Raw genomic sequence first — 27,659 nt, forward strand, 5'->3', positions numbered from 1 at the left:
GTTATTTCTTGCCTTCTGCTAGCTTTTGAGTGTGTTTGCTCTTGCCTCTCTAGTTCTTTTAATTGTGATGTTAGAGTGTCAATTTTAGATCTTTGCTCCGCCCCCCCAATATTTCTTTTGTTGTTCATGCTTTTGTTGTGATATCTGACTCCACTGCCTAATCCCAAGGTCATGAAGATTTATCCCTATGTTTTCTTCTGAATTTTATGGTTTTAGCACTTATATTTAGGTCACTGATGCATTTTAATTTATTATTATTGTATTTGAGACGGAGTCTCACTTTGTCACTGGAGTACAGTGGCGCAATCTTGGCTCACTGCAACCTCCGCCTCCCGGGTTCATGCAATTCTCGTGCCTCAACCTCCTGAGTAGCTGTGACTACAAAGGTGTACCACCACAACTGGCTAATTTTTTGTATTTTTAGTAGAGATGGGGTTTTGCCATGTTGGCCAGGCTGGTCTAGAACTCCTGTCCTCAAGTGATCCACCCGCCTCGGCCTCCCAAAGTGCTGGGATTACAGTTGTGAGCTACCACACCCAGCCATTTTAACTTTTTATATGGCATGAGGTTGGGGTCCAATTTCCTACTTTTGCAATGTGAACCTACAGTTATACCAGCACCATCTGTTGAAGACACTATTCTTTCTCCATTAGATGAACCTGGCAGCCTTGTCAAAAATCTACTGGCTGTACATGTATGGGTTTATTTCTGAAAACTCAATTCTGTTCCAATGGTCTGTATGTTTATCCTTATGCTAGAGTACCACAATGCTTTTGATTACTTAGCTTTGTGCTGTGCTTTGAAATTGAGTAATGTCCGTCTCTCAACTTGATTCTGCTTTATTCAAGATTGCTTTGGCTATTTGAGGCCACTTGCAATTAATGTGGATTTGAGTACTGTCCGTTCCACTTTAACAAAAAAGGCTATTGGAATATTGTTAGGGATTGCATTAAATCTGTAGATCACTTTGCTAGTAGTGACATCTTAATGACACTAACTATTCCTATCATTGAACACAGAGATGTCTTTCCAGTTATTAGGTCTTATTTTTCAGCAATGTTTTAGTTTTCAGTGTACAAGTCTTGAACTTCTTCTGTTAAATTTATTCCTGGGTATTATATTCTTAGATGCTATTTTAATGGACTTCTTAATCTCTTTCTTGTATTATTCTTTGCTGGTGTATAGACAACAGATTTTGTGTGTTGAGCTTATACCTTGAAACTTCGTTGAATTAATTTATTATTAGCTCTAGCATTCTTGTGGATTCTTTGGGAATTCCTATGTATACGTCATTTGCCAAAAACTAAGGTCTTGATTATTGGTGAAAGTGGGTATCTTAATTTTGTACCTTATCTTAGGAGGACAGTTTTCAGTCTTTTACCATTGAATATGATGTTAGCTGTGGGTTTTTCGTGAACACCCTTTATCATGCTGAGAAGTTCGCTTGAATTCCTAGTTTTCTGAGAGTTTTTTAAATCATGAAAGGGTGTTGGATTTTGTCATATGCCTTTCTGGATCTCGTGTTTTCTTCCCTCCCTTTCATTCTATTAATGTGATTCTAACACATTTTTAACAAATAATGAAGCCCTTAGTTTTTGGTAAATTTCATAGCAATTTTTATGTGACTCCTAGTGTATTTGGCTGAAAGGATCAACTCTATCTTTGGCTTGATAATATAAAAAGAGCAATATACATAGTTATGTATAAAATGTTAAACAAGTTTGGACATGGCTGCTGAAATTTTCTTGTGCTAAAATTTGTTTAACTGTGTTTGTTTAATATTCCCTGAGAATAAAGAATTAAGAAATGTATTCTATTTTTATCTTCACTAACACTGTAAGACCATGAAACAATTTCACCATATTTAGATGATCATGCCTAATTTAAGCTGTTATAATCTCTCCCTTGTCCATTCATCCTTCTTTTTTATTTTTTTGAGATGGAGTCTCATTCTGTCATCCAGGCTGGAGTGCAGTAGCACGATCTCGGTTCAGTGCAACCTTCGCCTCCCAGGTTCAAGCAATTCTCTGCCTTGGCCTCCCAAGTAGCTGAGATTACTGGCGACCTACACCATGCCTGGCTAATTTTTGTATTTTTAGCAGAGACGGGGTTTCACCATCTTGGCCAGGCAGGTCTTGAATTCCTGACCTCGTGATCCACCCTCCTTGGCCTCCCAAAGTGCTGGGATTACCGGCATGAGTCACTGTGCCTGGCCCATTCATCCTTCTTATGGCATTATGTCACTTCTTCCTCTCTAAAATCCACAGTAGTTCAAATAGAAATATACTTGTCTGGACAGACTTCTTTTTATCAAATGTAAATATTATTCTCATTTTTCACTATGCACAGAGTTCCCCGTTTGAGTTAAGACAAGCTACTTAGGCTAGGCACAGTGGCTCACGCTTGTAATCCCAGCACTTCGGGAGGCCAAAGTTGGCAGATCACTTGAAGCCAAGGGTTCAAGACCAGCCTGGCCAACATGGCGAAACCCTGTCTCTGCTAAAAATACAAAAAAAGTTAGCTGGGTGTGGTGGCCCACGTCTATAATCCCAACTACTTGGGGGAGGCTGAGGCACGAGAACTGCTTAAACCTGGGAGGTGGAGATTGTAGTGAGCTGAGATTGTGCCACTCCAGCCTGGGAGACAGAGCAAGACTCAGTCTCAAAAAAAAAAAAAGAAAAAAGAAAAAAAAAGAGCCACTTATGAACTGTTAAGAATGACTTTCGCATTGTTCCCTTTGCAGTATACCAGGATGTTTTTTCTGTTCTCTCCCACACCAGTGTTTCTCTTTCTTCCTTCAAAATGTATACAACTGATTAGCCCTTTATTAAGTTTATCCTTGACAATGTACTTCCTAACTAGTCTGAACAATTTTTTTCCAGTATAATTTGGCTCCACATCTGATTGCTAATTTTCTTTAGGATAGCCTCCCTATTTCTTTTGTATTCTTAAGACAATGGGAGTGGAAATGAAAAATCCCAACCAAGGGCTTTGTAAGTAGACCAACCGAAATTCCACCAATTATTACAGGGATGTAAGGATGGATATACGGATGTAAGCACAATTTCTGCCTCTAGTACTTACAATAGAAACACAATAGATTTTGTGCATTTAAATAACTGTAAATAAGATTTCCAAGCAAACCTGTTTTTCAACCTCCAAAGGAAGTCTCACATCTCTTCTTAGAAAAAGCTGAGATGTTTCCCTTTGAGGATCCAGATTAGTCAATTCAGCAAGTATTTCTGGCCAGTCACGAACATGTTGCAAGGGTTTATGATACGGTTTGAGTTGAAGGCCTGAAAAACATCTTTCCTTTCATAAATGATAACGTAAAAAACTCAACTACATCAATGCATAGAAACTCTGTAATAAACTATCTGCACTTCTGTACTGAATACTCACAAATTAAATTTAAATCTAAAATTAACATTTTAATCAATATTACTACCCAATTTGTGGTTAACTGTTTATTATCAAGGACATAAGAATTATTAAAAATAATTCTTACATAAAATTTATCAAACGTATATGAAATCCTTAATTCCATTATAGCCTATTTAATTATGACATAAGTAGAATTCCTAGTTAAAAAGATACAACTAAACCATTAAATATCCAATCATATCCATCAATTAAATTCTGTATGTATGTGTAATACTTTGAAGAACAAATATATAATGTCATTAGGTTGATTTTAAATAAAAAGGTTGATTTTTAAATAGAAAACTCATGTAAGAGAAAAGAACATTTGTATTATTTCAAAATGAGCACAAAGAATAAAGGCAAGTTGCATGAGCACAACATTTAATGGCATTCAAATCAAATGCTATTGCCATAGAAGAAAAGTTTTCTTTTTTAATTATTAAAAAATGCTTTGAATGAAGCAGGAAGGGGGTGGGCAGGGACTTACCTCTATATTTATATAAAAGAGAAGAACATTGTATTATTCAAAATTTAAGAGTCAAGAATAAAAAGAAGTTCTATTTTTTATCAACCCACCCCCAAAAAGGAATAATGAGGTTTACTAAAACATAATAAAAACTTTCTTACTGAGGTTTTCTGAACAAATCCATATAGTGAAATATTGCTGAGTTTCTTGAGAGAGACGCATTCCTTCCATTATCTGCTGCACTGTGGTATTATTTCCATGCTTCAATTCAACAGAACGATATGACCCATCCATTCTGTATATTCGAACTTTTTCATACTACAAGAAATGATAACTTACGTAACCAGCTTAAAAAATTATACATCACAATCTAACAAGATACTTTCCTTCAACTTCATGTGCTTTATTATAGATTTCTAACATGAAAAATATCAGAAACACTGTTACAAGTGAGAATCTGTTGGTGATATTTTTAAAACATTTTACTGGCCAGGCACGGTGGGCTCACGCCTGTAATCCTAGCACTTCGGGAGGCTGAGGCGGGCGGATCATGAGGTCAGGAGATCGAGACCATCTTGGCTAATACAGTGAAACCCCGTCTCTACTAAAAACACACACACACACACAAAAATTAGCCGGGCATGGTGGCAGGTGCCTGTAGTCCCAGCTACTCAGAAGGCTGAGGCGGGAGAATGGCGTGAACCCCAGAAGGCGGAGCTTGCAGTGAGCCGAGATCGTGTCACTGCACTCCAGCCTGGGCAACAGAGCGAGACTCCATCTCAAAAAACAAAAAACAAACCATTTTACTTCCATTAGTTGTATTTTCTAAAATATTTTCTTCTGAATGTTCCAGAAATAAGTTTGGGAAACTAAGGAGAATGACTTAAAAAAATACTCAAAGTCAAATTCTTTTGACAGGATGTTTTAGCACCTTTAATGTACAATGTAAATATCATACGAGAAACACAAACTTGGTTACTGAATCTAGTGTTAGCTGAGTACTTCATGAGTCTAGTGGGTCACAAATAATACAACAGAAATGTGTACCACCAATAACTTGTCCTAAGAGGAATTTGTGATGGAACACTTTGCAGGTAAAAGTTATCAATGAACTTTGAGCCAGTTTCCTTCCCCCAGTTTAGAAAACTGCACAGAGTAGTAGCTTTCTCAATGGATTTTTATTGTTATAGGAAGTAACTGATGTCCCCAAATAACTTCCAGGTCAGTGCACTTTGGATAAAAGAACTTCAACCCTCCTACCTTATTCATTCACAATTATAAAGGCTATATCAGGGATAAAAATGAGTTAAAACTACATAGTTAGAAAATAAATTGCAGTGAAGTATAACATAAGGGTACCTGTACTGCTTGTCTATTTCCTTGACTGTCTTAGGCTCTTGGAGTAAGTGTTTTGACAAAATGCATAAGTGTGCAGCATGTGTGTAACATTAAAGGCAGAGACCATATATTCCTTATAATTTTCAGCATTTTGTCATGTTAAATCCACAGAGATACTCAACAAATACTTATTGTATAGTTGTTGGTTAATGTCTGGAGAGGCTTAGGTAACTTTGGGTTATATCTGTTAGTATAAACCCTTTATCCTTTATTTGTTGGTATAAATGTTTTTATTTCAAACAGTTTTTAAACTAATGATAGCCAGGAGTGGTGGCACATGTCTGCAGTCCCAGCTATTCAAGAGGCCAAGATGGGAGGACTGCCCAAGCCTAGAAGGTTGAGGCTGCAGTGCATCATGATTGTCTGTGAACAGCCACTGTACTCCAGCCTGGGCAACATAGTGAGACTCTGTCTCATAAAAATAAAAATAATTAAATTAATGATTTTTATAATCATTATAACTCTTAGGCATAATTGAGTTTCTTCTCATTGTTAACCTTCTGTATTTTAATGTCACTACAATTACAAATTAAACTTTATGCCTCTAAATACAATTATTATTTTAATAGCTATATGTGCCAGCATTCGATTTATTAGTTTATTTCCAGTTGTAATTAGATGGAAAGGCCAGGTTGAGTTAGCAGAATAAAAAAGCTTGGAAACACCTGTTTTACTTTTATGAGGAGGAAAATGAGTCTGTTATATATAAACTAACTTGCTGAGACTAAATGAATGAATGATGTGCAATGCTTTTATTTAAAAATACAAAATGTTGCTTAAAAGGCCTAAGTAGAGGGATATATGTCAATGAAAAGATTAAAATTATGTGTAATCAGGCCAGGCGCGGGGGCTCACGCCTGTAATCCCAGCACTTTGGGAGGCCGAGGCAGGCGGATCACGAGGTCAGGTGATCGAGACCATCCTGGCTAACATAGTGAAACCCCATCTCTACTAAAATTACAAAAAATTAGCCAGGCGTAGTGGCAGGCGCCTGTAGTCCCAGCTACTTGGGAGGCTGAGGAGGAGAACTGCTTGAACCCGGGAAGTAGAGGTTGCAGGGAGCCAAAATCATGCCATTACATTCCAGCCTGGGTGACTCCATCTCAAAAAAAAAAAAAAAAAAAAAAGGCGTAATCAACACATCAAGCATCGAAATTATATGAAAAATTTAAGAGTTCTGAAAGTTTTATTTACTTATTTTTGCAAGTCTTAGTTTGCTATGCAAGAATAAACATCCAAATGTTAGGGATAATAACAAATGTGATACCTATCCAGTCTACAATGAAGTTTTTTTTTTTTGTTTGAGACGGAGTCTTGCTCTGTTGCCCAGGCTGGAATGCAGTGGCACAATCTTGGCTCACTGCAACCTCCGCCTCCTGGGTTCAAGCAATTCTCCTGTCTCAGCCTTCTGAGTAGCTGGGACTACAGGCGCATGCCACCATGCCCAGCTGATTTTTGTATTTTTCATAGAGATGGGGTTTCACCATGTTGGCCAGGATGGTCTTAATCTCTTGACCTTGTGATCCACCTGCCTCATCCTCCCAAAGTGCTGGGATTACAGGCATGAGCCACCATGCCCGGACTACAATGAGGTTTTATAGCAGTAAAGAAGCCATCTAATCATTTGTCTTTCCACTCTTGCCACAGATCCTCAAATTTAAATCTTATTAATTTAAATACTATGCTTGGTTCTAACTATGAAGATAATTCTTACAGGCTTGTTAATGGCTTCCTTCAACAATTTTGCAGCTTCTTCCCAGTTATTTTGTTTGTTTTCTTCACAAATATTTAACGGAGATCTTCCTTGCTGGTCTGTTATATGCTAGAAATGTGGGTAGTGAGGGGACAAAAAGGCATTACATATTATGGTATTCTAAGGGAAAATGTCATCCAATTAATCAAAGTTTCATAAAAAGGAGACTCTTGTCAAGTACTAAGTAAATATTAACCACACTTAGTATGTATTATGTTTAGAATAAACAAGAGTTGCCAAGATAAAAGACTCAAAGCACTAATCAATGTGATTACTGTTTTTTAAAAGTTCTGATAAAGACATAACAAGGGTTTGTTAATACTATTTTCCTCCTTATGATATACTTTTTATGAATTTCCTTTATGAAATTCTGGAAAATCTTTTTCCTTTTTCAAGATGTTTTTGGAGAAATACAATACAAAATGAAAAGAGGTTAAATTCTACATACATTCTGAAGACAGACTGTGGTGATGGTTGTACAATAATGTAAATGTACTTAATGCCTAAAAATGGTTAATGTAAAATTTAGGCATAAATTTTAGATTTAAAAAATCTAAAAAAACTAAAAAAAAAGTACGTTCAAAAGCACAACTCATATATTCCATTACTTATTCTATAAAGCACAACTCATATATTCTGTTACTTATTCTATAAAGTAATGGAACTTATTTTTATTTTTCAGATGAACTCTCAAGCATACAATTGAACATTTCAGTGTCATTACTTGTTATTCACTGCTTGAATATTACTTTTAAAAATCTGGAAAATAACTTACTCTATCAATTTCTGGATGGTTTAGGAGAATCTGTACTATTTCAGCATGTCCTCCTCCAGCAGCAAAATGAAGAGGAGAACTAAGTTGTCCATTTAAAAGGTTCGGATTGCACTTCCCTTTCTCTAACAATATGCGAGTGGCCTCAACTTTTCCATACCTGTATGAAAAAACAAACAAAAAACAACAAAAAAACTTACCTAAAAAAGTCATCTGAAATGTTTTTAAAAATCCAAATTTTAGATGATATCTCAAAAAAATCTAAGAATTTTCTAGGACAGAGAGCAAAGGATTATTAAGATACTGACATAATGTTTTCAATGATTAGGGGTTTCTTATTAATTATTCTGGTTTAATTAAACTGTTTCTATTTCTGATAAACTGGAAGAAAATATAACCTCAAATACAAGATAGAGCAGATGACAGAGAAACACCCCATGTGAAATACAAGTTAGATACAATTTTTAGCCAAATATAGTTTCAGAAACAGAAAGTAACTTAGTAAGAAAACTTAGTAAGAATGCTTTTCACTTAGGCCTGGCTGTCTACAAAATAGGCCCAAAGACGTAATTCTATATATAGTTGCTATATTAGACAATATGAGAGAGACAAAGATATATAAAATATGTGGTCTCTACCGTGAATGGTTTACAGTGTAATTTGAGGCAAAACATAAACATGGGATAAGTTACATAATGCTGTAAAATTTAAATATGGTATTGTTTGTCAATGCTTTAAAAAATATCAGAGGCTGCGCGCAGTGGCTCACACCTGTAATCCCAGCACTTTGGGAGGCAGAGGCAGGCAGATCACGAGGTCAGGAGTTCGAGACCAACCTGACCAACATGGTGAAACCCTGTCTCTACCAAAAATACAAAAATCAGGCAGGCATTGTGGCGCATGTCTGTAATCCCAGCTCCAGAGATATAATCCCAGAAAACGAGATATGATTCAGTCTAGATGGTCCTGTAAAGTGCTCTGATAGAAGAACAAATTGAACTGAATCTTACTATTTTTGAGGCTGAATCTCACTCTATGCCCAGGCTGAAGTGCAGTGGTGCAATCTCAGCTCACTGTAATGTCTGCCACCTGGGTTCAAGAGGTTCTTGTGTCTCAGCCTCCCAAGTAGCTGGAATTACAGGCATGCGCCACCATGCCCAGCTAATTTTTGTGTTTTTAGTAAAGATGGGGTTTTGGCCGGATGTGGTGGCTCACGCCTGTGATCTCAACATTTTGGGAGGCTGAGGTGGGCAGATCACAAGGCCAGGAGTTTGAGACCAGCCTGGCCAACATGGTGAAACCCTGTCTCTACTAAAAATACAAAAATTAGCCGGGTGTGGTAGCAGATGCCTGTAATCCCAGCTACTTGGGAGGCTGAGGCAGGAGAATCACTTGAACCCAGGAGGTGGAGGTCGCAGTGAGCTGAGACTGCACCACTGCACTCCAGCCTGGCTGATAGAGCAAGACTCCGTCTCGGTGGGTGGGGTGGGAAGACAGGGTTTCGCCATGTTGCCCAGCCTGGCCTCTAACTCCTGGGCTCAAACAATCCACCTGCCTCAGCCTCCCAAAGTGCTGGGATTACAGGCATGGGCCACCACACCCGGCCTGAACTGGATTTTTAAATAGGAAAAAACCGAAGAGATGTTGAAGAGAGATAAAATATTTTAGGTAGACAGTAAAGGAGTAAGCAAAGGTCTCAGAACTGAGTACAAAGCATACGCACACAGTGAGTGAGTCAACCTCTTGGTTATAGCCAAAGACTTACGTAAAGCTGCAATCTGAAGCAAGGGTAGAAACTAATTTATCGTGTGGAAATAAGAGGGTGAGGTGGGAAGAGGAATGGAAACTTAGTTTTAGTTTTAGATATGGAACATCTGAGGGGAAAACAGCCCATCTTTAGAACTGATTTTCCATCTGTTTTTCCTTTCTTCCCCTTCACAAATACTATGCCTTTTCTATATTCCAAATAAGATACTTTCATCCCACACTTTATTCAGGTGATTTGTTTTGCTATTCTTTTTTTTTTCTTCTTCTTCTTTTTAACTTTTATTTTAGACTCTGGGGTACATGTGCAGGTTTGTTATACAGATAAACTCATGTCATGGGGGTGTGTCATACAAATTATTCCACCACCCAGGTACTAAGCCTAGTACCCAATAGTTATTTTTTCAGCTCCTCTCCCTCCTCCCGGCTTCCACCCTCAAGGAGGCCCCAGTGTCTGCTGTTCCCTTCTTTATGCTCGTGAGTTCTCATCATTTAGCTCCGACGTATAAGTAGGAACACGCGGTATTTTCTGTTCCTGTGTCAGTTTGCTAAAAATAATGGCCTCCAGCTCCATCCATGGTCTTGCAAAGACATGATCTTGTTCTTTTTTCTGGTTGCATAGTATTCTATTTTATATATATATATATGCACCACATTTTCTTTAACCACTCTGTTATCATGGGCATTTAGGTTGATTGCATGTCTTTGCTATTGTGAATAGTGCTGGAAGGAACGTTGCATGTGTGTACATGTGTCTTTATGGCAAAATGATTTATATTCTTCTGGGTATATACACAGTAATGGGATTGCTAAGTCAAATGAAAATTCTGTTTTTGGTTCTCTGAGGGATTGCCATACTGCTTTCCACAATAGTTGAACTAATTTACACTCCCACCAACAGTGTTCCCTTTCTCGGCAACCTTGCCAGTATCTGTTATTTTTAAGACTTTTTAATCATAGCCACTCTGACTGGTGTGAGATGGTACTTAAACTAAAGAGCTGCTCCGCATAGCAAAAGAAACTATCAACAGAGTAAACAGACAACCTACAGAATGGGAGACAATATTTGCAAACTATGCATCTGACAGAAGTCTAATATCTAGCATCTATAAGAAACTTAACAAATTCATAAGAAAAAAACCACGCCATTAAAAAGTGGGTAATACATGGATACTTTTCTAAAGAAGACATACATGCAGCCAAGACACATATAAAAAAAAGCTCAATATCACTGATCATTAGAGAAACGCAAATCAAAGCCACCATGTTCTTTGCTATTCTTAAGACATCCTTTCCCCCTTCCTGATTTTGTTCAGGTTAAATTCCATTATGCCTCTGAAACAGTTTAAAATCTATCCTCTCTATATTCCCACTACGTTTTAGCATTTTATTTTTGCTTTTTTTTTTGCAACTTATTTTACCGAATTTCATCCTTGTTTATCCACATCTCTTCTCTATCAGGTTGGAAGCTCCTTGAGGGTAGGGACAGTGTCTTTATATTCTCCAAAGTGCCTTATATACAAAAGATAAGTGACTGAAATGTTTAGTAGGCAACTTGAAACTACTTAGGTGGAAGGCAAAAGGTTAGACTATCTATCTGAGAATATGTAAAATCATCTCATTGAAAAGAATTAAATTGTCTGAAAGAATGGATGAAATCTTTCTGAGAACAAATAATATGATCACCTTAGAACAATGAAATACATCTAAAAGGGAAGACAGGAAAAGATAGTGAGGGAGCAATTCAAGAAGTAATAATAAAAATAATACAAACATACATTTTGTATGATGCCTTAAAATTTCCCAGCTATCTTCTTGTATAATTATTTCATATAATCATAGAAATTTATAAAATAGGTGGAGGTACTTTTTTATTGCACAGATGAGAAAAATGGAGCTTGATGCAGTTAAATAACTTGCCCAATGTCTCACGGTGACTAGGCAGAGTTAGAAGCCAGTTTTCTGAATCTTAGTAGTACTACTACTAAGACACAGGTTTGGATCACAGAATGGAGGCCAGTGAGTGTTTCAATAGCAATGATAAGATAGCAATAATATCTTGCATTTGTACTGACCTTCATTATAGCTCCATTATGCCCTTTCAACTCCAATTTGTTCTTAGAATGAAGAGTGGACAAGAATTAAACGCTGCAGAGCAAGGAAAGAGATCAAAAACTCAGAAAAAGTTAAGGTTTATGAAGAGTGAAAAAGAGAAAGCAGAGTGTGTCGCCCACTTACCTTTGAAATCTGGCTGTGAAAGGAAGGAAAGAAACAGGATGGTAGCTAAAAGAAGTAGGTTCAGGTGAAGGTACTTTCAAGAAGGAAGAGAATCATGCATGTTTGAGGGCAAGAAGAAAGTAGGTGTGGAAAAAGAAAAGTGAATTTAAGGGGAATAAGAAGAATTTTTACATGTATACCCTACGATACAGGAGAGAGATAGGGACAAAAAGTGATCATCAGGGATGGAGAAGAACATTTCTGAAGCCTTAAATTTTCTTTGAAAATAGGGGGCAAAAAAGAGTAAAGGGATTATGAAAGTAGAAACAGAAAGTAGTGAAAGTTTAAGTATTTAGGAGTAGAAATATTTAGAACAGCTTGGAAGTGGAGGACTAAAAGGCTAAATGAAACAAAGAGTACAGATAGCTAATATACAGGTAAGCTCTAAGAGAAATTGGATGAAATAATTTGTAGGAAGCCAAATCATCATAGTTTGAAAAGCACTAACAATGGTCTGAAGTCTGAAAGTACTATTAGAGAAAGAAGACACTGATTTGATTCAAAATAGAGGGTCTGGCATAGGGGTACAGGAAAAATAAAGAAGTGAGAGAATAGGAAATGTCACTGAGACATTTACTGAGTGGCTGTTAAGTTCTCCACATGGGGTAAAAGCCATTTTAAATATTTCGGGAAAACGATGATTCTAGAAAGTAAGGAATGGTTTTCACGTGTCTGGCTACCGATCTTGAATTTTAAACTCTTATTTTTTTCATTAAACTGTGTTATGTTAACATATATAGGTATTATTTTTAACACACACGAAATATTTTTCAGTTTCTATTTCTAATATATTAACACTGGCTTTAATCCACATAAACAAAAACTCTTTGGAATCCTGTAACTGTTAAGAGTGAAAAAGTATCCGGAGACCCAAAAGTTTGAGAACCACTAATCTAATTAAAACCCTCATTTTAAAGACGAGAAGAGAGACCAAGTGAGGTAAAATATCTTGTCTAACCTTACAAAAATAGGACTAAACCCTAGCCTCTTCACTGTATCACAGTCAAGAGCCCAGTGTCCCCTCCTCAGTCTTTGTACCAATTAGTGAACAAGAGTATATTTCCAAGATAAATTTAAATTCCTTACTGAATAGTTAAATCATTCTTTATTTGAATTCATGTCAATTAAATGAGGCATCTGACTAACAGTATTGCAAGGTGACCCATACTACTCCTGTTACATGAAACTTGATTATCCAGCTGACACAAAATTAATTTATCCAAGTATAAAACTCTTCTCCTTGGCATACTCAAGTAACAAAAATTTGCAAATGAAAATATTAGACTAATAAATTTTAGATTTAGACATCAAAATCTTTACATTTTTACAATATTTATTCCTTTTTTTTTTTTTCCAAGATGTAGTCTTGCTCCGTCGCCCAGGCTGGAGTGTGGTGGTGGAATCTCAGCACACCACAACCTCCACCTCCTGGGCTCAAGTGATTCTCCTGCCTTAGCCTCCCAAGTAGCTGGGATTACAGGTGCCCGCCACCACGCCAAGCTAATTTTTGTATTTTTAGTAGAGACAGAGTTTCACCATGTTGGGAAGGCTGGTCTCAAACTCCTGACCTCAAGTCATCTGCCCTTCTTGGCCTCCCAAAGTGCTGGGATTACAGGTGTGGGCCACTATGTCCAGCCAAAACTTACTCTTAAAAGCCAAGATTTATTGAGTGCTCATGACGTGCTCTCAAAGCACATTACTTGTAATTTTTCTTTTAATATTAGGGAAGGTACCATTTTTAAGCCCATCTTGTATAGACAAAGCAACAGACCCTTAGAGACATAAAGTAACACCAAAGATCATATTTTAGGAACTAAAATGGTACTGAAACATAGGTACATTCCAAAGCATAATAAGTACAATGCCCATGCTTCTGTTTTTATGTAATAGTTGAAAATATTACCATTCTTTCATTAGAGAGAAAAAAAAACACCCCTGCCACAAAAAGGGGCAACCATACAGTCAAATATAATCTCGGGATTCCTCAACTAAAATTCATTGCCTTTGCCTTTTCCAAATCTACAGTCCACTTTGTTGGAATCTGAACTATATTCTCTACCTCTTTTTATTTAGCTCCTGGTAAAGCATGTGATTTCTTTTTTTCCTTTTTTTTTTTTTGAGATGGAGTCTCGCTATGTCGCCCAGGCTAGAGTGCAGTGGCATGATCTCGGCTCACTGCAAGCTCCGCCTCCCGGTTTCACACCATTCTCTTGCCTCAGCCTCCCGAGTAGCTGGGACTATGGGTGCCCGCCACCACGCCTGGCTAATTTTTTGTATATTTAGTAGAGATGGGGTTTCACGGTGTTAGCCAGGATGGTCTCGACCTCCTGACCTCGTGATCCGCCCGCCTTGGCCTCCCAAAGTGCTGGGATTACAGGTATGAGCCACCACGCCCGGCTGCATGTCATTTCTTTTAGTATTGTTTTTGCTGCCAGTATTTTCTGGTAATCTGAAGAAACAACTATTAACTCAGTTAAAGATGATTAGGGTAACTCTTAATATAAAAACTCTATGTAATAGGAAACATAAGAGCATATTTTTAAGGAAACAGAAAAAAGATCTTTATATATAAAGCAACTATAGTTAACTGCTTGATTATAAATATTAAAATCAGATAAATCAAAAGAATTTTCAGTTGGAAGAAACTCTAGAAATGATCTAATTATTACATTTTATATATGGATAAATAAACTGGATGCAGAGAGGTAAAGTGAATTACCTTGCTCAATCTAATACAACGAAGACACTGTGGACATTTAACAAGGCAATAAATAATGTGGTACTTCTTTTCTTTTTTTTTTTTGAGATTGAATCTCACTCTGTCGCCAGGCTGGAGTGCAGTGGCACAATCTCGGCTCACTGCAATCTCTGCCTCCCGGGTTCAAGTGATTCTCCTGCCTCAGTCTCCCGAGTAGCTGGGATTACAGGCATGAACCACCACGCCCGGCTAATTTTTGTATTTTTAGTGGAGATGGGGTTTCACCATGTTGGCCAGGTTGATCTCGATCTCCTGACCTTGTGACCCACCCGCCTCGGCCTCCCAAAGTGCTGGGATTACAGGCGTGAGCCACTGCGCCTGGCTGGTACCTCTTAAATTAGCCAAGGAAACTCATTTTAAATAATAGGTGAAGAGCAACTTTCCCACAGAAATAATGTAAAAAACTTTATTATATCCTTTCTAGAAGATGACTTAAAGTAAACAGTTAACTACTACTCTAAACACTAACAACTCAGCCCAACTGAGGGGAAAAATAATTATGTGAGAGGAGGAGAAGACCAAGAGCTACACTCGGAAACAAGTGGAAAGAGCTAACCCCAATTCTGTCCCAACACTAGTATCTAACATAATGGAAAGCTGCGGTTCTAATGAAGGCTTTTGAGGGCTTCTTGACAACCAAAGTTTCTCAAAGCACTAAAAGGATACTTTTATAACAAGATGCAAGGTCAAATTGTAAGTAGTTAACATATGCAAACTTCACAGAAAGGATAAGCATAACATAACCCAATACAAAACAAGAGAAACTGCAAGGTGAATAAGTGACCGTGTACTCTACGATGACACTTACTAGTCATTAAGTATCCTACTATATCATCTGGCAATGCCTAAGAACACTAACAGTACATTCCCCATGGGGCAGACCTTACAATTCTGAACATTGGCACATATACAATCATCTAAGATCAAAACAGAAAACTCCTAAGGCAAATGGGTAGAGAAAAAGTATCTGGAACGAGAACAGTTTTGAAAAGAAGTACTAACATTTATAATTAAAAATGTATTCTTTCTAAATAGAAAAGAACAAATATTCCATTTACCAGCAGGCATAATGAATGGGTGCCCAGTGGTCACTGTCTAATTGGTTGACTGAAAATCTTTCACTGAGAAGACGGCTTAGCAATTCTGAATCTCCTTCACAGGCGCTTCGGTGGAGAGGAAAATCATCTACCCACTGTCGTTCCCTAATCATTAAAAAGAAATTTTGAAAAATACAAACAGGACTGTTAAAATTGTTTCAAAAGAAGTGTGACACATCTATGAAAGCTCTATATCACTGAGCAGCTATAAACTCAATAGTGACTACAATGCATACAAAATGCATATATAATTTTAAACAATACTTTAAATTAGAATGTAAGTTTTCATAAAAGCAATGTGGAGTAAAACTGAAACAGTACTTGTCTTCTGTGACACTGCTCATGCTTCTCTGCCATTTTTCCTGTTTAGGTATTTGGATTTTTGAGTAGTCTGGAGCTCCTAGACCAAAGTATGGATTTATTACCACTTTATCTACCTAGAAAGGGAAAACAATAACAAAAACCCATTAAGAGCTTTGTCCTCTTAATGTTTACATGTTTATATTTTAAATTTATTTATTTATTTATTTATTTATTTACTGAGAATGAGTCTTGCTCTGTTGCCCAGGCTGGAGTTCAGTGCTGCGATCTCAGCTCACTGCAACCTCTGCCTCCCAGGTTCAAGCGATTTTCCTGCCTCAGCCTCTGGAGTAACTAAGACTACAGGGGTACGCCACCACATCCAGCTAATTTTTGTATTTTTAGTAGAGATGAGATTTCACCATATTGGCCAGGCTGGTCCCAAACTCCTGACCTCAGGCAATCCGCCCTCCTTGGCCTCCCAAAGTCCTGGGATTATAGGCGTGAGACACTGCACCAGGCCTTCATGTTTATAATTAGTAATATATGTATATATCTCAGGAAAAAAAATTACACTTAAGATAAAATGTCTTTTAAATCAGAGCTAAAATTCATTCAACTCTTACCCGATTTGTATATTGAAGATCTGATCCAAACAAAGGGTTGTAAATACAGGTATCTGCTTTCTCTAGGGCTAACATTTTACTCTTTATTTCTAGTGCACTATAGCCCATATGTAGTGAGTTTTCTGTCTGACCTAATTCAGTAGCATATGCAGGATTTATGACATTAGTTTTTATCCGCTCAAGAGGAGAAGGTCGGAATAAAGCTGGAATAAAGTGAGATTGTGCATGACGTTCATCTAACCACCTGGCAAAATAAAAATAGAGGTAGAAGTAGCCATTCGAAAGTGAAGATCAAAAAGGTAGATTACTATCTAACTCTGATATATGACACTTGTGAATATTACTTTCAGATTTTTATAATTTTAATTCAGTGTTAAGTACTTTATTATTTTTAAAATTTATTTATATTGCAAATTGATTTTAACAATTAAGAAAACATGCATAATACTGTACATAGTTTCGGGGCACATGTGATAATACGTTCATATGATCTGTAAAGATCAAGTCAGTATACAAATACTTCATTTATTATTAATAAAAGTTTTCTTAATGGATACAGCAAATAAATTTTTTAAATGTATATGCCATTATAGTAATAAAAACTCCTTTCAAAAAACATAAAAGTACTGTTAAAATTCAAACTACTGAGATGTAGGTGACATTAGCCCTCTTCTTACAGAAAGACAAAGGCATAAGAGGTTGAATGACTTATTCACTGATAAGAGTAACTCAATATTAAATGTATAGTTTCATAACAGGGGAATCTCAATTCTTAAGCCACGGCAGTGTTTGCCATTTCTGAAAAATAAAATTAACATGCTGTACCCAGGCCAGGACAACCTTATCTTGGGGTTTTTCATTTTTATATTAGAATTGAAAAACTTACCATTTTTTAAATACATATATTATTTTCATTATTTTTTCTCAAAGTGTCTGTATCTATTAGAACTAACTTCGACTATAAACATGTATTTGATTAATTAAAAAATACTTCTAATGGCATTTCTTACTTATCCAAGGCTATTAACATCCTTGCTGTAAGTGTAGCAAAGTGAGTACTGGATTCACTACAGACTCGCATGATATCTTGAAAGCAATAAAAAATTGGGCATCCTGGGGTATATGTATATTTAGTATTATCTGAAAAAGAAAAATGAAGAATTATGCTACCATATAAAAGGTTTACATCTGCATGTTTTCATCTAAAAATATATGTTACAAAATTAAAACTTGTTAAGTATAAAATAAATTGTTCTAGATTTGGAATTAGAAGGCCTGGATTCAAATGATGACTAGCTCTGTGACCTTGAGAATTTTGGAGGACTGCAGAAACTGTTTCCTCTTTATCTTCCTCAACAATGTTGTAAAACTCATTAATAAGATTTCCAACGCTACTTAAGATACTGAACTTTTTAACCTAAGTATGCCTGGAAAAATATATCTGGAATGCTACAGCTGGCTAATAAAATACATGTGAGCACTGTGTAGCAGCAGGCTGATGGGATGTCCATGGTGGGTGATTAATACAGTATATCATCAGTATTACTACTATCTTACATGATGCTAGTGCTCTGTAGTTTTCAAGGTGATTTCGTATCTAATACCTCATTGAATTTTCCAGCACCATGAAACAAGTGGAAGCAGGTAGCAATATTGTCCCTATTTTACAAATAAAGAGCTAAAGATTAAAGAGGAGATTTGCCCAAGGTCACAAAATTATAGGGCTGCAAGGTCTGTACTGAAACTCAATGTGTTTATTATGCCAGAGTGTCAAAGGAATAAAATATTACATCTTCACATTAGGTTTCCTTTTTAAAAATATTACTGATACTGTTAGGCAGATTATATTAGAATTATTATGGATTCTTGTCCCAAATACTAGATAGGTTCTGATCATAATCTGTTAATTTTCCAGAATACTTCAGGATCAATTTTTATCTATGGCATATCTTTAGAAAAATCCTTTATTGTAACCTGAGCACTTTAAATTTCAATGATGCCTTCCCTCCTCATTTCTTCATCCTTTTAAAAACTAAAACAAAAACATTACTGTTGAGCCAAGAAGCCTGTATATTATTTTGAAATCAAAATATCTTTAACTAACATATTTCCCTTCTTCTATTAATTTTAAAATATGTATTTTATAATATTATAGTAGTAACTATGAATGCAAATTCCTAAGTTCCTCAGTAGACCTTTACTTAGCATCTAAAGTATATGAAGATTTGTAAGATATATTTAGACTTTACCTTTGACAACTGATGGAACAATAAATAATGACGCTTCTCTGCCCATCTTCTCTCCATCCAGAGGAAATTTTTTCATTAGTACAACTCGTTTTCCTAATCATTTTTAAAAAGTTAGCAAAACAAAAATAATACACTTTTAAATCTTATAAATTACCTTGAGAATTAGAAAACAGATACTTCAAAAGGCAGCATTAAGAGGAACTGAAATATACTGTCAACTTTATTATATGTACTAAAAAAACTGATAAATGCAAAATCATTCTGTGGACAATCCTTGTAGATTTAGGGTCCTAGTCTTGACCCCCTAGAAGAGAAGCTTCCTAAGCAAAGCTAGGAAAACTGTTCTGCTAAGAGCTGAGAAGGCAGAACAACAATGTACTCTGCAGGGTCAATAGGCATATACCACTTCACTCAACTAGGATAGAGACAGTAAGAATTTTATTATATTCTGGCATATGTAAGTTTCAAAGTCTTAATGTTTAGTGGCTCTTCATTTAATATTTAACCTCCATCCTTAATTTCAGGCTTTATTAAAATCTGATTGGGCTACAAACTATTGTTCTGAATTGTAACTACCATTCTTAATGTTTTTCCTGAATTGGCAGTAAGTTATTAATGAATAATAACCTACAAGTCTTGTATTCTAAAACCCCTCATCCTCTAGACCTTTGTCATACTTTCAATGCTTCCAATTTCCTCACCCTAAGAAACAGAACCTCGTTCCTGACCCAGGTAGAAATGCCTAGTAGGCAGGTGGGATGCCTTCTGTGGCAAGTAAATGATGTAAGACTTCAAATAGATTCATTTATTCACAAAATATCAGAGTCAATATTTGTGATTATTAAGACCTTCTTTATTATAGCCCCCAATTATTTCACAAAATGAACACTTGTACAAAACATAAGTGTTAGATACAGAACATTCTAATATACTTCAGAGGTACTATTTCTTTTGCCTGGCTTGAAGTCTTCTCTCTACTTAATCTTTCCTGCCTTGATGTTTCCCCAAACCCAGTTACGATCTATTATTTAAATGCCTATTTTGCAAATTATATATGTAACTATGAGATCTGTCAGTGGGGCAGGGAAGCACTGACAAGTTAGGAGATGAAAGTTCTAGTCCTAATTCCTCTACCAATGGAAATGCTTATAGGAGGAGACAGCCTATGCCTGCATTCCCATTTTATAGATGTGAAAATCACTACCTATCAACGGGATCAATTTAAGAATTTCATGTATAAGTGTGGTAGTGCTTTGTAAATGACATACAACACAGTACAAAAATATTAAGCCTAACCACTGCTAATAGTCATTTGTGATTTTCATGTGATGTTTACATAAGGAATCATATTACTTCAAAAATATTTCATAGATTTAGAAAAACAAATAGGATATTCAGGATAGAATATGGCTCATTAATATATTATGCTTTTCTACTTTAATTTCTTGTTAAACGTTCCCTGAAAATACATTAGTATATTTTATGTCTGAGTATACAGGGCAAAATGGTGCTAGATATGTTTCACAGTGACTGTCCACTCATAACTCCTCCTAAGGGAAACTACCCAGCCCTCTGGATCAGGGCAAGTTTTTGTTAACAGTGAGATCTCTTCCATATCCCTCTGGGTAAAAGGACCTAGTGGCAGAGCTTAGTTAATGCATAACAAATTATGACTTGTCTATAATTTATGTCTATAATGATTTGTCAGCTCAAATATGTGATTTAGATAATCAGATTTCTGTCTCGGGGATTTGGTGTCAGGATAGATGCTGATAACTATAACAATCTGGCAATAGTAGAATAAGTTCAGATGAAAATTTATCAGAGAAGCCCAAGACTGAGGTAGATGAGACTGACCAATCTGTGGCATCCAAAGACAGTCTTCACATGCCTTGATTCCCAAAAAAGGATAGCTCCCTCCACCTTTTTAATAAGCTAAGATTGCTTTCTTGATCTTATTATTATATAGTGGATCTGGTAATTAGAGAAAAGGAATTCTCTTTGTGAGACTCAGAGTATTTATCAGAGATCATATGCAGGAACTTTTTTTTATTTTTTTGAGATGGAGTCTTACTCTGTTGCCCAGGCTAGAGTGCAGTGGCACAATCTTGGCTCACTGTAACCTCCATCTCCTGTGTTCAAGCAATTCTTCTGCCTCAGCCTCCTGAGTAGCTGGGACTACAAGGCATGCACTACCACGCTGGGCTAATTTTTGTATTTTTGGTAGAGATGGGGTTTAACCACATTGGCCACGCTGGTCTCGAACTCCTGACCTCATGAAACACCCACCTCAGCCTCCCAAAGTGCTGGGATTACAGATGTGAGCCACTTTGCCTGGTCACAGGAACTACTTATAATCCTGAGTTAAAATCCTTACAGTCCCAACCCACAAAAACTCTTCAGGCTCTATTAGGGAAAGTAACCTATCAGGGAGCTAAAATACAGTGAATGGTACCTCCAAAAGTTAAGAAACACAGGCTTATAGCTCAGTTATATATCTCTAGAAAACAAATACCCAAAATAACTAATAAGTCAAACCACAGGATTTGGCTGTATCTCTGCAACAAAAACAATTTCTTTACTGAAACAGATGAATCAGACAACTAATCCCTATAAAAATACACACTGAATAAGCTTTGAAAAACCAAAAAAGTAGGCATAGAGAGGTATGCTTTACTTCACTAACAACTGTTTTCTACTGCTGCTTGACTGCATTGGCTTTACTTTTTAAATTGTAGTAACTGAATCCTGGATATAGTTTGTAGTTTCTGTAACATTTGACTGCTATCTGTTTCTACAGCCTGAGAAAATGGATCATTACTTTCTAATCACGTTCAAAGTCTATTATGTAATATTTTAAATGGGGCCTCAATCTTTCTGGGTTAATACTTCCACAATTCAGTCTGACTTTCTGAAAAGGGTCTTCTTTCTATGAGCAAATAGGAAGAAAACCTCTGCTATCTGGTAATTTACAGGACTTTCCCTAATCCACGAATATTAACTTTTACTTAGTTTTGGAGAGATGAGTATAGTTTCCTCTGTCATTAAGTAGAGAAATAGGAATAGTAGTTAAAAGATACTTACCTAGGGAACTACACTTCACATCAACATTGTGAATTCTTTAAATACTTTTCAACTTTTAAAAAACTTGTCAAGTTACATCTTGAAGGGGCTGGGGTGTACCTTAAAAAACACTTGAGTATTTTTCGCAAGTTTGTTAAATGTAAAGGAACATAAAAAGAAATCGGTTTAATGTGTGTATATTTTTAAAAGAATCTATCTCCACAAGTATGTTAAACAATGTGTTTTTTAAAAAAGAAGTTTCCTACCTCTGATACCCTGGTTTGCAGGAGAAATTGGTTTGGTGGTTTCTACTACGTAATCCAAAATGCCTTGTGTTATTTCACTGTTGCCTTGAAGTTTCGTTTCTAATAAAACTTTCTTTCTCTTTTTTTTCTGTCCTTCAATGGGAACCTCATGCAACAAAATCTTAGATGAGAAAAACAACATTAAGAGAAAGCTTAAAATAAAGTCTACTTGCCCTAGAAAACAACAATAAGCTAGTAGTCTTTCTCAACTCTAGCTGCATATTAGAATAATTTGGGAAGCTTTAAAACAATAGCAATGCCCAGCCCCATCCCACACGGATGGGAATGTCTGGGGTCTGGTTCTTACAGTTTTAAAAGTTCCCCAGGTGATTCTACAGTGCAGCCAGGAGTGCGAAATGGTAAGCTACAGCACTGCTGAAGCAGTAGCCTACTGCGAAACCCCACGGTACCCTTGAACAGGTTTCAGACAACCTTAAAAAATCAGTTTAAAGGAAATGCTAGATAAATTAGGTTAAATTAGAAGTATTTCATATTGCTTGAAATCTGTTGCATAAAAAAGGTAACAATTCAGTTATATATATGTATATGTATGTACATATAGTCTTAATTACATGTTTACTACTAATAACCTACATGTCAATAAACAGCAAATGGTCAAAAGGCACGCGGCAGACAAAAGACAAAATAATGGGCAGAGACCTAAAATAACTGGCTTGTTAATACGAATTTACAAGATATAATAAGGTTTTATATGTGAATGATAATACAGAATGACATTCAATGGTAGAAACAAATTATTATTAAATGTTCTTACTTCATATGACTTAGCTCTGTATTCCCGAGAATTGAGACTGGCAGTATTCTTTGGACGAATAACAGCAACATATGCATCTTCTATGTTTTCTGGATTTCCCATTGCTTTATAAAACAAATAAAAAATTCCTTGAAAGATTAAATGACACATTTGATGGCAACATAAAAAAAAAAGTAATGCATCTTAAACTGAAAAATTTTATTTCCACATAATCATGTTGAAAAAATTTTTTAAAAAATAAAATGTTCTCTATCCTAGAATATATAGTGCCTAAAAGGCAAGCCAGGAATGACTTTGACTACATCTTTACTGTTCAACTACTCACAACCTTAGCTGATAATTTAAGATTTCCTTTGTATTTCTTTTTTCCTTTTAAAATAGGGTTATACATTTTCATAGGTGTTAACTGCATAGTAAGAATCTGCCTTTGGGGCCAAAAAAAAGTGATTATGATTATAAAATATTTTGTAAATAATGACTTGAAATAGTGATTCAGAATAATATACACTTTTTCCATAAATTACAAAAGTGAATGTTAGTTATACCGTTAACAGTTTGGAAGTTGGAAATGGTAGATGTTTTACATCCATTGACATTTATTCCAGAAATTTTAGCAAGGAGAACTTTGATATTAGACATTTGGATGAGCTAAAGCATAGTATATAATTTTCTTTCGAGTTGCTTATCACAGAACCAAAACCATTTGGTCAGTTAATAAAAGCTTTATGACGGTGATTTAAGAATCTTTTCCATTTCCCTTATCAATTTCCTTGATAATCCAATTTTGTTTTTTGAATCAGAGTCTCGCTCTTTCACGTAGGCTAGAGTGCACTGCACAATCTCGCCTCACTGCAACCCTCGCCTCTTGGGTTCAGGTGATTTTCCTGCCTCAGCCTCCTGAGTAGCCAGAATTAACAGGCGTGTGCCAGCATGCTCGGTTAACTTTTGTATTTTTTAGTAGAGACGGAGTTTCACCATGTTGGCCAGGCTGGTCTCAAACTCCTGACCTCAGGTGATCCGCCTGCCTCAGCCTCCCACAGTGCTGGGATTACAGCCGTGAGCCACCACACCTGTCAATAATCCAAATTTTTTATTCCAAATATATTCACTGTGTGCGTGCGTATATGTGTCTGGGTGTATGTGTGTGTACATGCATATACTTTGTCCCCTTAAATCTTAAGACTCCATTGCGCAATTTCCAACAAGTGACTGAATTTCAACCACAATCTTGGTTGTATAATAGTTCTCTCCATTGAGTAAATTTCTTTAATGGCTACACTAAAGTGCATCTTTCTGTACTGATTATTTTTTCTCTCTCTCTCTCTTTTTTTTTTTTAAAAGCTTCTCGCCATTTACTTGTCAGCAAATTTCTAAAAGAACATTAAAGAAAGAGCTTCTTTCCTGGCTATGTTGAGATGAACTTCTTCAGTTTTTAAAAAACCCACTAGGCATTAAAATTATCTGTTCATATTTAATGAGTTCCCTGCTGCTGCAACTCTCAAGATAGACCATTTTGAAGAAAGGGTTTTGAATGTTATTTGAGAGGAGAGAGAGTAATTATCCTGTTTTTTCCACTGCAGCTGAAAATCACTCTGCAACTTTTAATTCACTTCCCTAAATAACAATTAAAAAGTGCTTTATGATTGTAAAATTACCTTAAGAAGAAGTTCTGTTAAAATACAGTAGCTTTTGGCATTTTACATAAACTTTAGCCTAAGATTAAAACAACCATTAAAATTATTGTACGAAAATTTTACATAAAATAATTTAAGTAATTTTCAAATTTATCTTAGATTCTAAAACTTTCCATTGATTTAGATCCAAAAAAACCCTACGGATCTTTCACTAGAAAAAATACAGTAAAACGTTAGGATAGAGACATTTCATCGTGTGAAAAGTTTTGAGGACATTTCATTCTTTATCATTATATACTTCATGAAATTTTTTTCAGTTCAATTTTTTTCATAAGATCATTCTTAAAACCCACCTCATGCACCAGACCTTCCTACATCATGTGAAAAGGATGAGGCCTTTTTCTTCTCAGAATTTCTATTTAGCAATTACTTTTCACCACAGATTAACAATGACTTCGCGATAATAAACCTTTACAAATTATGAGACAGACGCATTGAAGACTGCAAGCCCCAAAAAGAAAGACATTGTATTGTGAATACACTGTATGATATAGGGCACAATTACAGAAACCATTTTTTCTAGTAAGGACCTAAAAGAGAAATCAAGTAATTCTTAGTTTTCTAAACACAATTTAAAGCAAATCAATTCCTATCTTGGTCAACTCATGTTAAGAAAACATTTACTAGCAAAGTACTTTGTCAATACTCATCACTTCTCTAGAATATTTAATTAATACTGCACAGAACCCTGAACTTTTAAAAGGTAAACAAATGTGATTTTAAAAAGACATAACTATGAAAGTAACAGTATCTGGTTTTCTTAAACCAAACACTTTTTTTTTTTTTTTACCATATCCCCAAAATATTCTTAAAATTCATTTTCAAGAACTATTCGTACTTGACTACTAAAAATCTACATTCTTCCAGTGACATGAAAGAAGGAAACAAAGGCTTACGTCAGGAAAATAACAAAAGTAACTAACATAAGAAGGTAAAACTGCTACGGGAGAAACACATACAAATTGATAGAGACGGAGTTTCTAGAAAATGAGTAGTTTGAACTAAAATACGAGAAAGGTATAACTAGAGTTTGCAATATGTTTAGACTGAGTCTGAGGGTTCAAGTGAATAAGTACAGGAAACGTGGCATTTTGTTATATGGCTCACTCTATTCTGGAAAATGTTAGGCACAAATGATAATATGCTGCCTAAGTAATAAGACCGTATAAACTAGTGGAAGTGGTCCTTAATTGGGGAGTGGCACCTACCTGGGATCACTGGAAAATATGGAGGGCATTTCTGGTTGTCACTATGACTGATGAGGGGAGATGTACAACTGCCATTTAGTGTCCATGGAACAGGTTTGCTAATATCCTCTTAGTATGCTAGACAGCGTTTGCAAACAGAAACTGTAAAGGCACATAAGCACTCCAGAAGAGTAAGAAAATAATGAGGCTGAGATCTTGGGGTAGACCAGCGAGATGAAATACTTCTGGTGAGGCTAAAAACAACATGTAGAAAAAGCGATGAAAGCCAAAAACCTTAAAAGGTGGAGAAAGGTGTAGAGGCGAGAAATGAGTTAGAGGGGGAGAAGTGAGTTAGAATGACAAGCTGTGTGAATCCCTTTCCCTGCAATGACAAAAATACGTAATCACTCTGCCTGGGAGGTTTCTTCCTGCGCCACCACCCATCAACGTCCATCCACTACCGGGGAAAAATATAAGCCTCTTTGTTCAAAGAGTTTCCACCCAAAAAGTGGCTTTGGTTTCTCTGTAACTACGTGTGAAAAATAAACTCCTCGCCTGGGGCAACTAGATGTGGAGATGGTTCAGTCTCCCACCTGTTTTCCCTCGCTGGAGTCGAACTTGCTCCTCCTGTTTCCCGAAGGACACCGAGAGGTCCCACCCGTACGGCCTGCCGCGAGTGCCTCTCCGGCCGCTGCATTCAACTAAATGGGTGGGACAGTCACCTGGCGAGGGGGTCAGGGACCGTCACCGCTTTCTCATTCCTCCTTCCCTCCTCCCAGGCACAGCGGCCCGGCCCAGCTTCCTGTGACAGAAAAACCCTCAGTCGCCAAAAGAAAGCCGTCCTGAGCCGTCCCCCGCGCTCCCCACCCGGCACCCCAAAAGCTGAGGTCTCCGGAGTCGCAGACCCTCTTGCCCACCTGCTCTTTACTGTTCTTCCCTCTCCTCGCACCTCAGCACCATTCACCCTTCACCCTCTCCCGAAACTATGGGGGCCCAGGTCTTCAAAGGCCTTAGCTTTCCACCCAGCCGCTACCGTAGCTACGAAATCCCTTCCGGGTTCACACCCTTCGCAGCCTCGCGGTTGGCGGTGGAAGAGCTTCCGGGTCGGCGGCCGGGCTGCTGCCGTTCCTGCTGCTTTTAGCTGGACCTGCAGTCTCTCAGGGGCTGGTGGCAGGCAACTCGGAGACTAGGGTGGTGGCGGCGGGGGTGCCAGCGGCTGAGTCGGAGCCGGAGGCGGGGGAGGGGAAGAGGGCGGCCGGGGCTGCGCGCGCGCGCAAGGCTGGAACATGAGCCAGACTTGACCGCGAGGCGGAGGCAAGAGCCACCGCCCCCTCTTCCCCTCCCCCGAGTGAGGCGGCGCAGCGGCCGAAGAGGGATGGGGGGCGCCCGCCCAGTCTGAGCCTCGCCGCTGGCGCCTTCGGCTCACGCAGCGCTTCCCGCGGGCCGCTAGTGCGCACCCTGGGCCACATCAGCCTCCTCCTGACGGGTTCACCCGGGCCGGCGAGGAAGGGGCACCAGTCCGGGTGGGTGGGGCCGGCAGGGTACCTAAGGTCACCAGCTCGGCTGTAGAAGCAGGGGCGGCCGAGGCGAAACTGCGGAGTTGCTGGGTCCACCGACCCTTACCCTCAGCGGGAGAAGTAACCGTAAGTCTCAGCTTCGCGGTACGAATCTGTTTGAGGCTGCCTCTATCCGTTTGTGGCTCCGAGTTCAGAGCTATCTAGTTCACACCCTCCTGGATCTACTAGGAGTGTG

General features: G+C 37.4%; 2 protein-coding genes across 6 annotated transcripts in view; one reads left to right on the forward strand and one right to left on the reverse strand.

Moving 5' to 3' along the window:
- KRIT1 (KRIT1, ankyrin repeat containing) overlaps positions 1-27,148 on the reverse strand; it is a 53,550-nt gene extending 26,402 nt beyond the window's left edge. The window contains exons 1-15 of one of the 5 annotated variants that reach the window (XM_011963241.1): positions 26,941-27,148; positions 26,463-26,629; positions 25,929-26,201; positions 25,014-25,161; positions 23,027-23,130; positions 22,213-22,372; positions 18,884-18,976; positions 17,645-17,774; positions 16,635-16,878; positions 16,030-16,145; positions 15,670-15,813; positions 7,816-7,972; positions 7,002-7,109; positions 4,051-4,207; positions 3,145-3,296 (exon numbers count right to left, since the gene is read on the reverse strand). In XM_011963241.1, the coding sequence (XP_011818631.1) occupies positions 3,145-3,296; positions 4,051-4,207; positions 7,002-7,109; positions 7,816-7,972; positions 15,670-15,813; positions 16,030-16,145; positions 16,635-16,878; positions 17,645-17,774; positions 18,884-18,976; positions 22,213-22,372; positions 23,027-23,128 (1,563 nt within the window). In that variant the 5' untranslated portion in view covers positions 23,129-23,130; positions 25,014-25,161; positions 25,929-26,201; positions 26,463-26,629; positions 26,941-27,148. Of the gene's footprint in view, positions 1-3,144; positions 3,297-4,050; positions 4,208-7,001; positions 7,110-7,815; positions 7,973-15,669; positions 15,814-16,029; positions 16,146-16,634; positions 16,879-17,644; positions 17,775-18,883; positions 18,977-22,212; positions 22,373-23,026; positions 23,131-25,013; positions 25,162-25,928; positions 26,202-26,462 lie in introns of all 5 variants that reach the window. The other 4 variants (XM_011963239.1, XM_011963240.1, XM_011963238.1 and 1 more) reach the window with 4 other exon arrangements.
- Positions 27,149-27,213: 65 nt separating this feature from the next.
- Positions 27,214-27,659, forward strand: part of ANKIB1 (ankyrin repeat and IBR domain containing 1) — a 165,118-nt gene continuing 164,672 nt past the window's right edge. The window contains exon 1 of the mRNA XM_011963243.1: positions 27,214-27,550. The gene's annotated coding sequence lies outside the window, so the exon portion shown is untranslated. The remainder of the gene's footprint in view (positions 27,551-27,659) is intronic.

The sequence above is a fragment of the Colobus angolensis genome, unplaced genomic scaffold (assembly GCF_000951035.1).
Source record: "Colobus angolensis palliatus isolate OR3802 unplaced genomic scaffold, Cang.pa_1.0 Scaffold605, whole genome shotgun sequence".
NCBI classification, from domain to species: Eukaryota; Metazoa; Chordata; class Mammalia; order Primates; family Cercopithecidae; genus Colobus; species Colobus angolensis.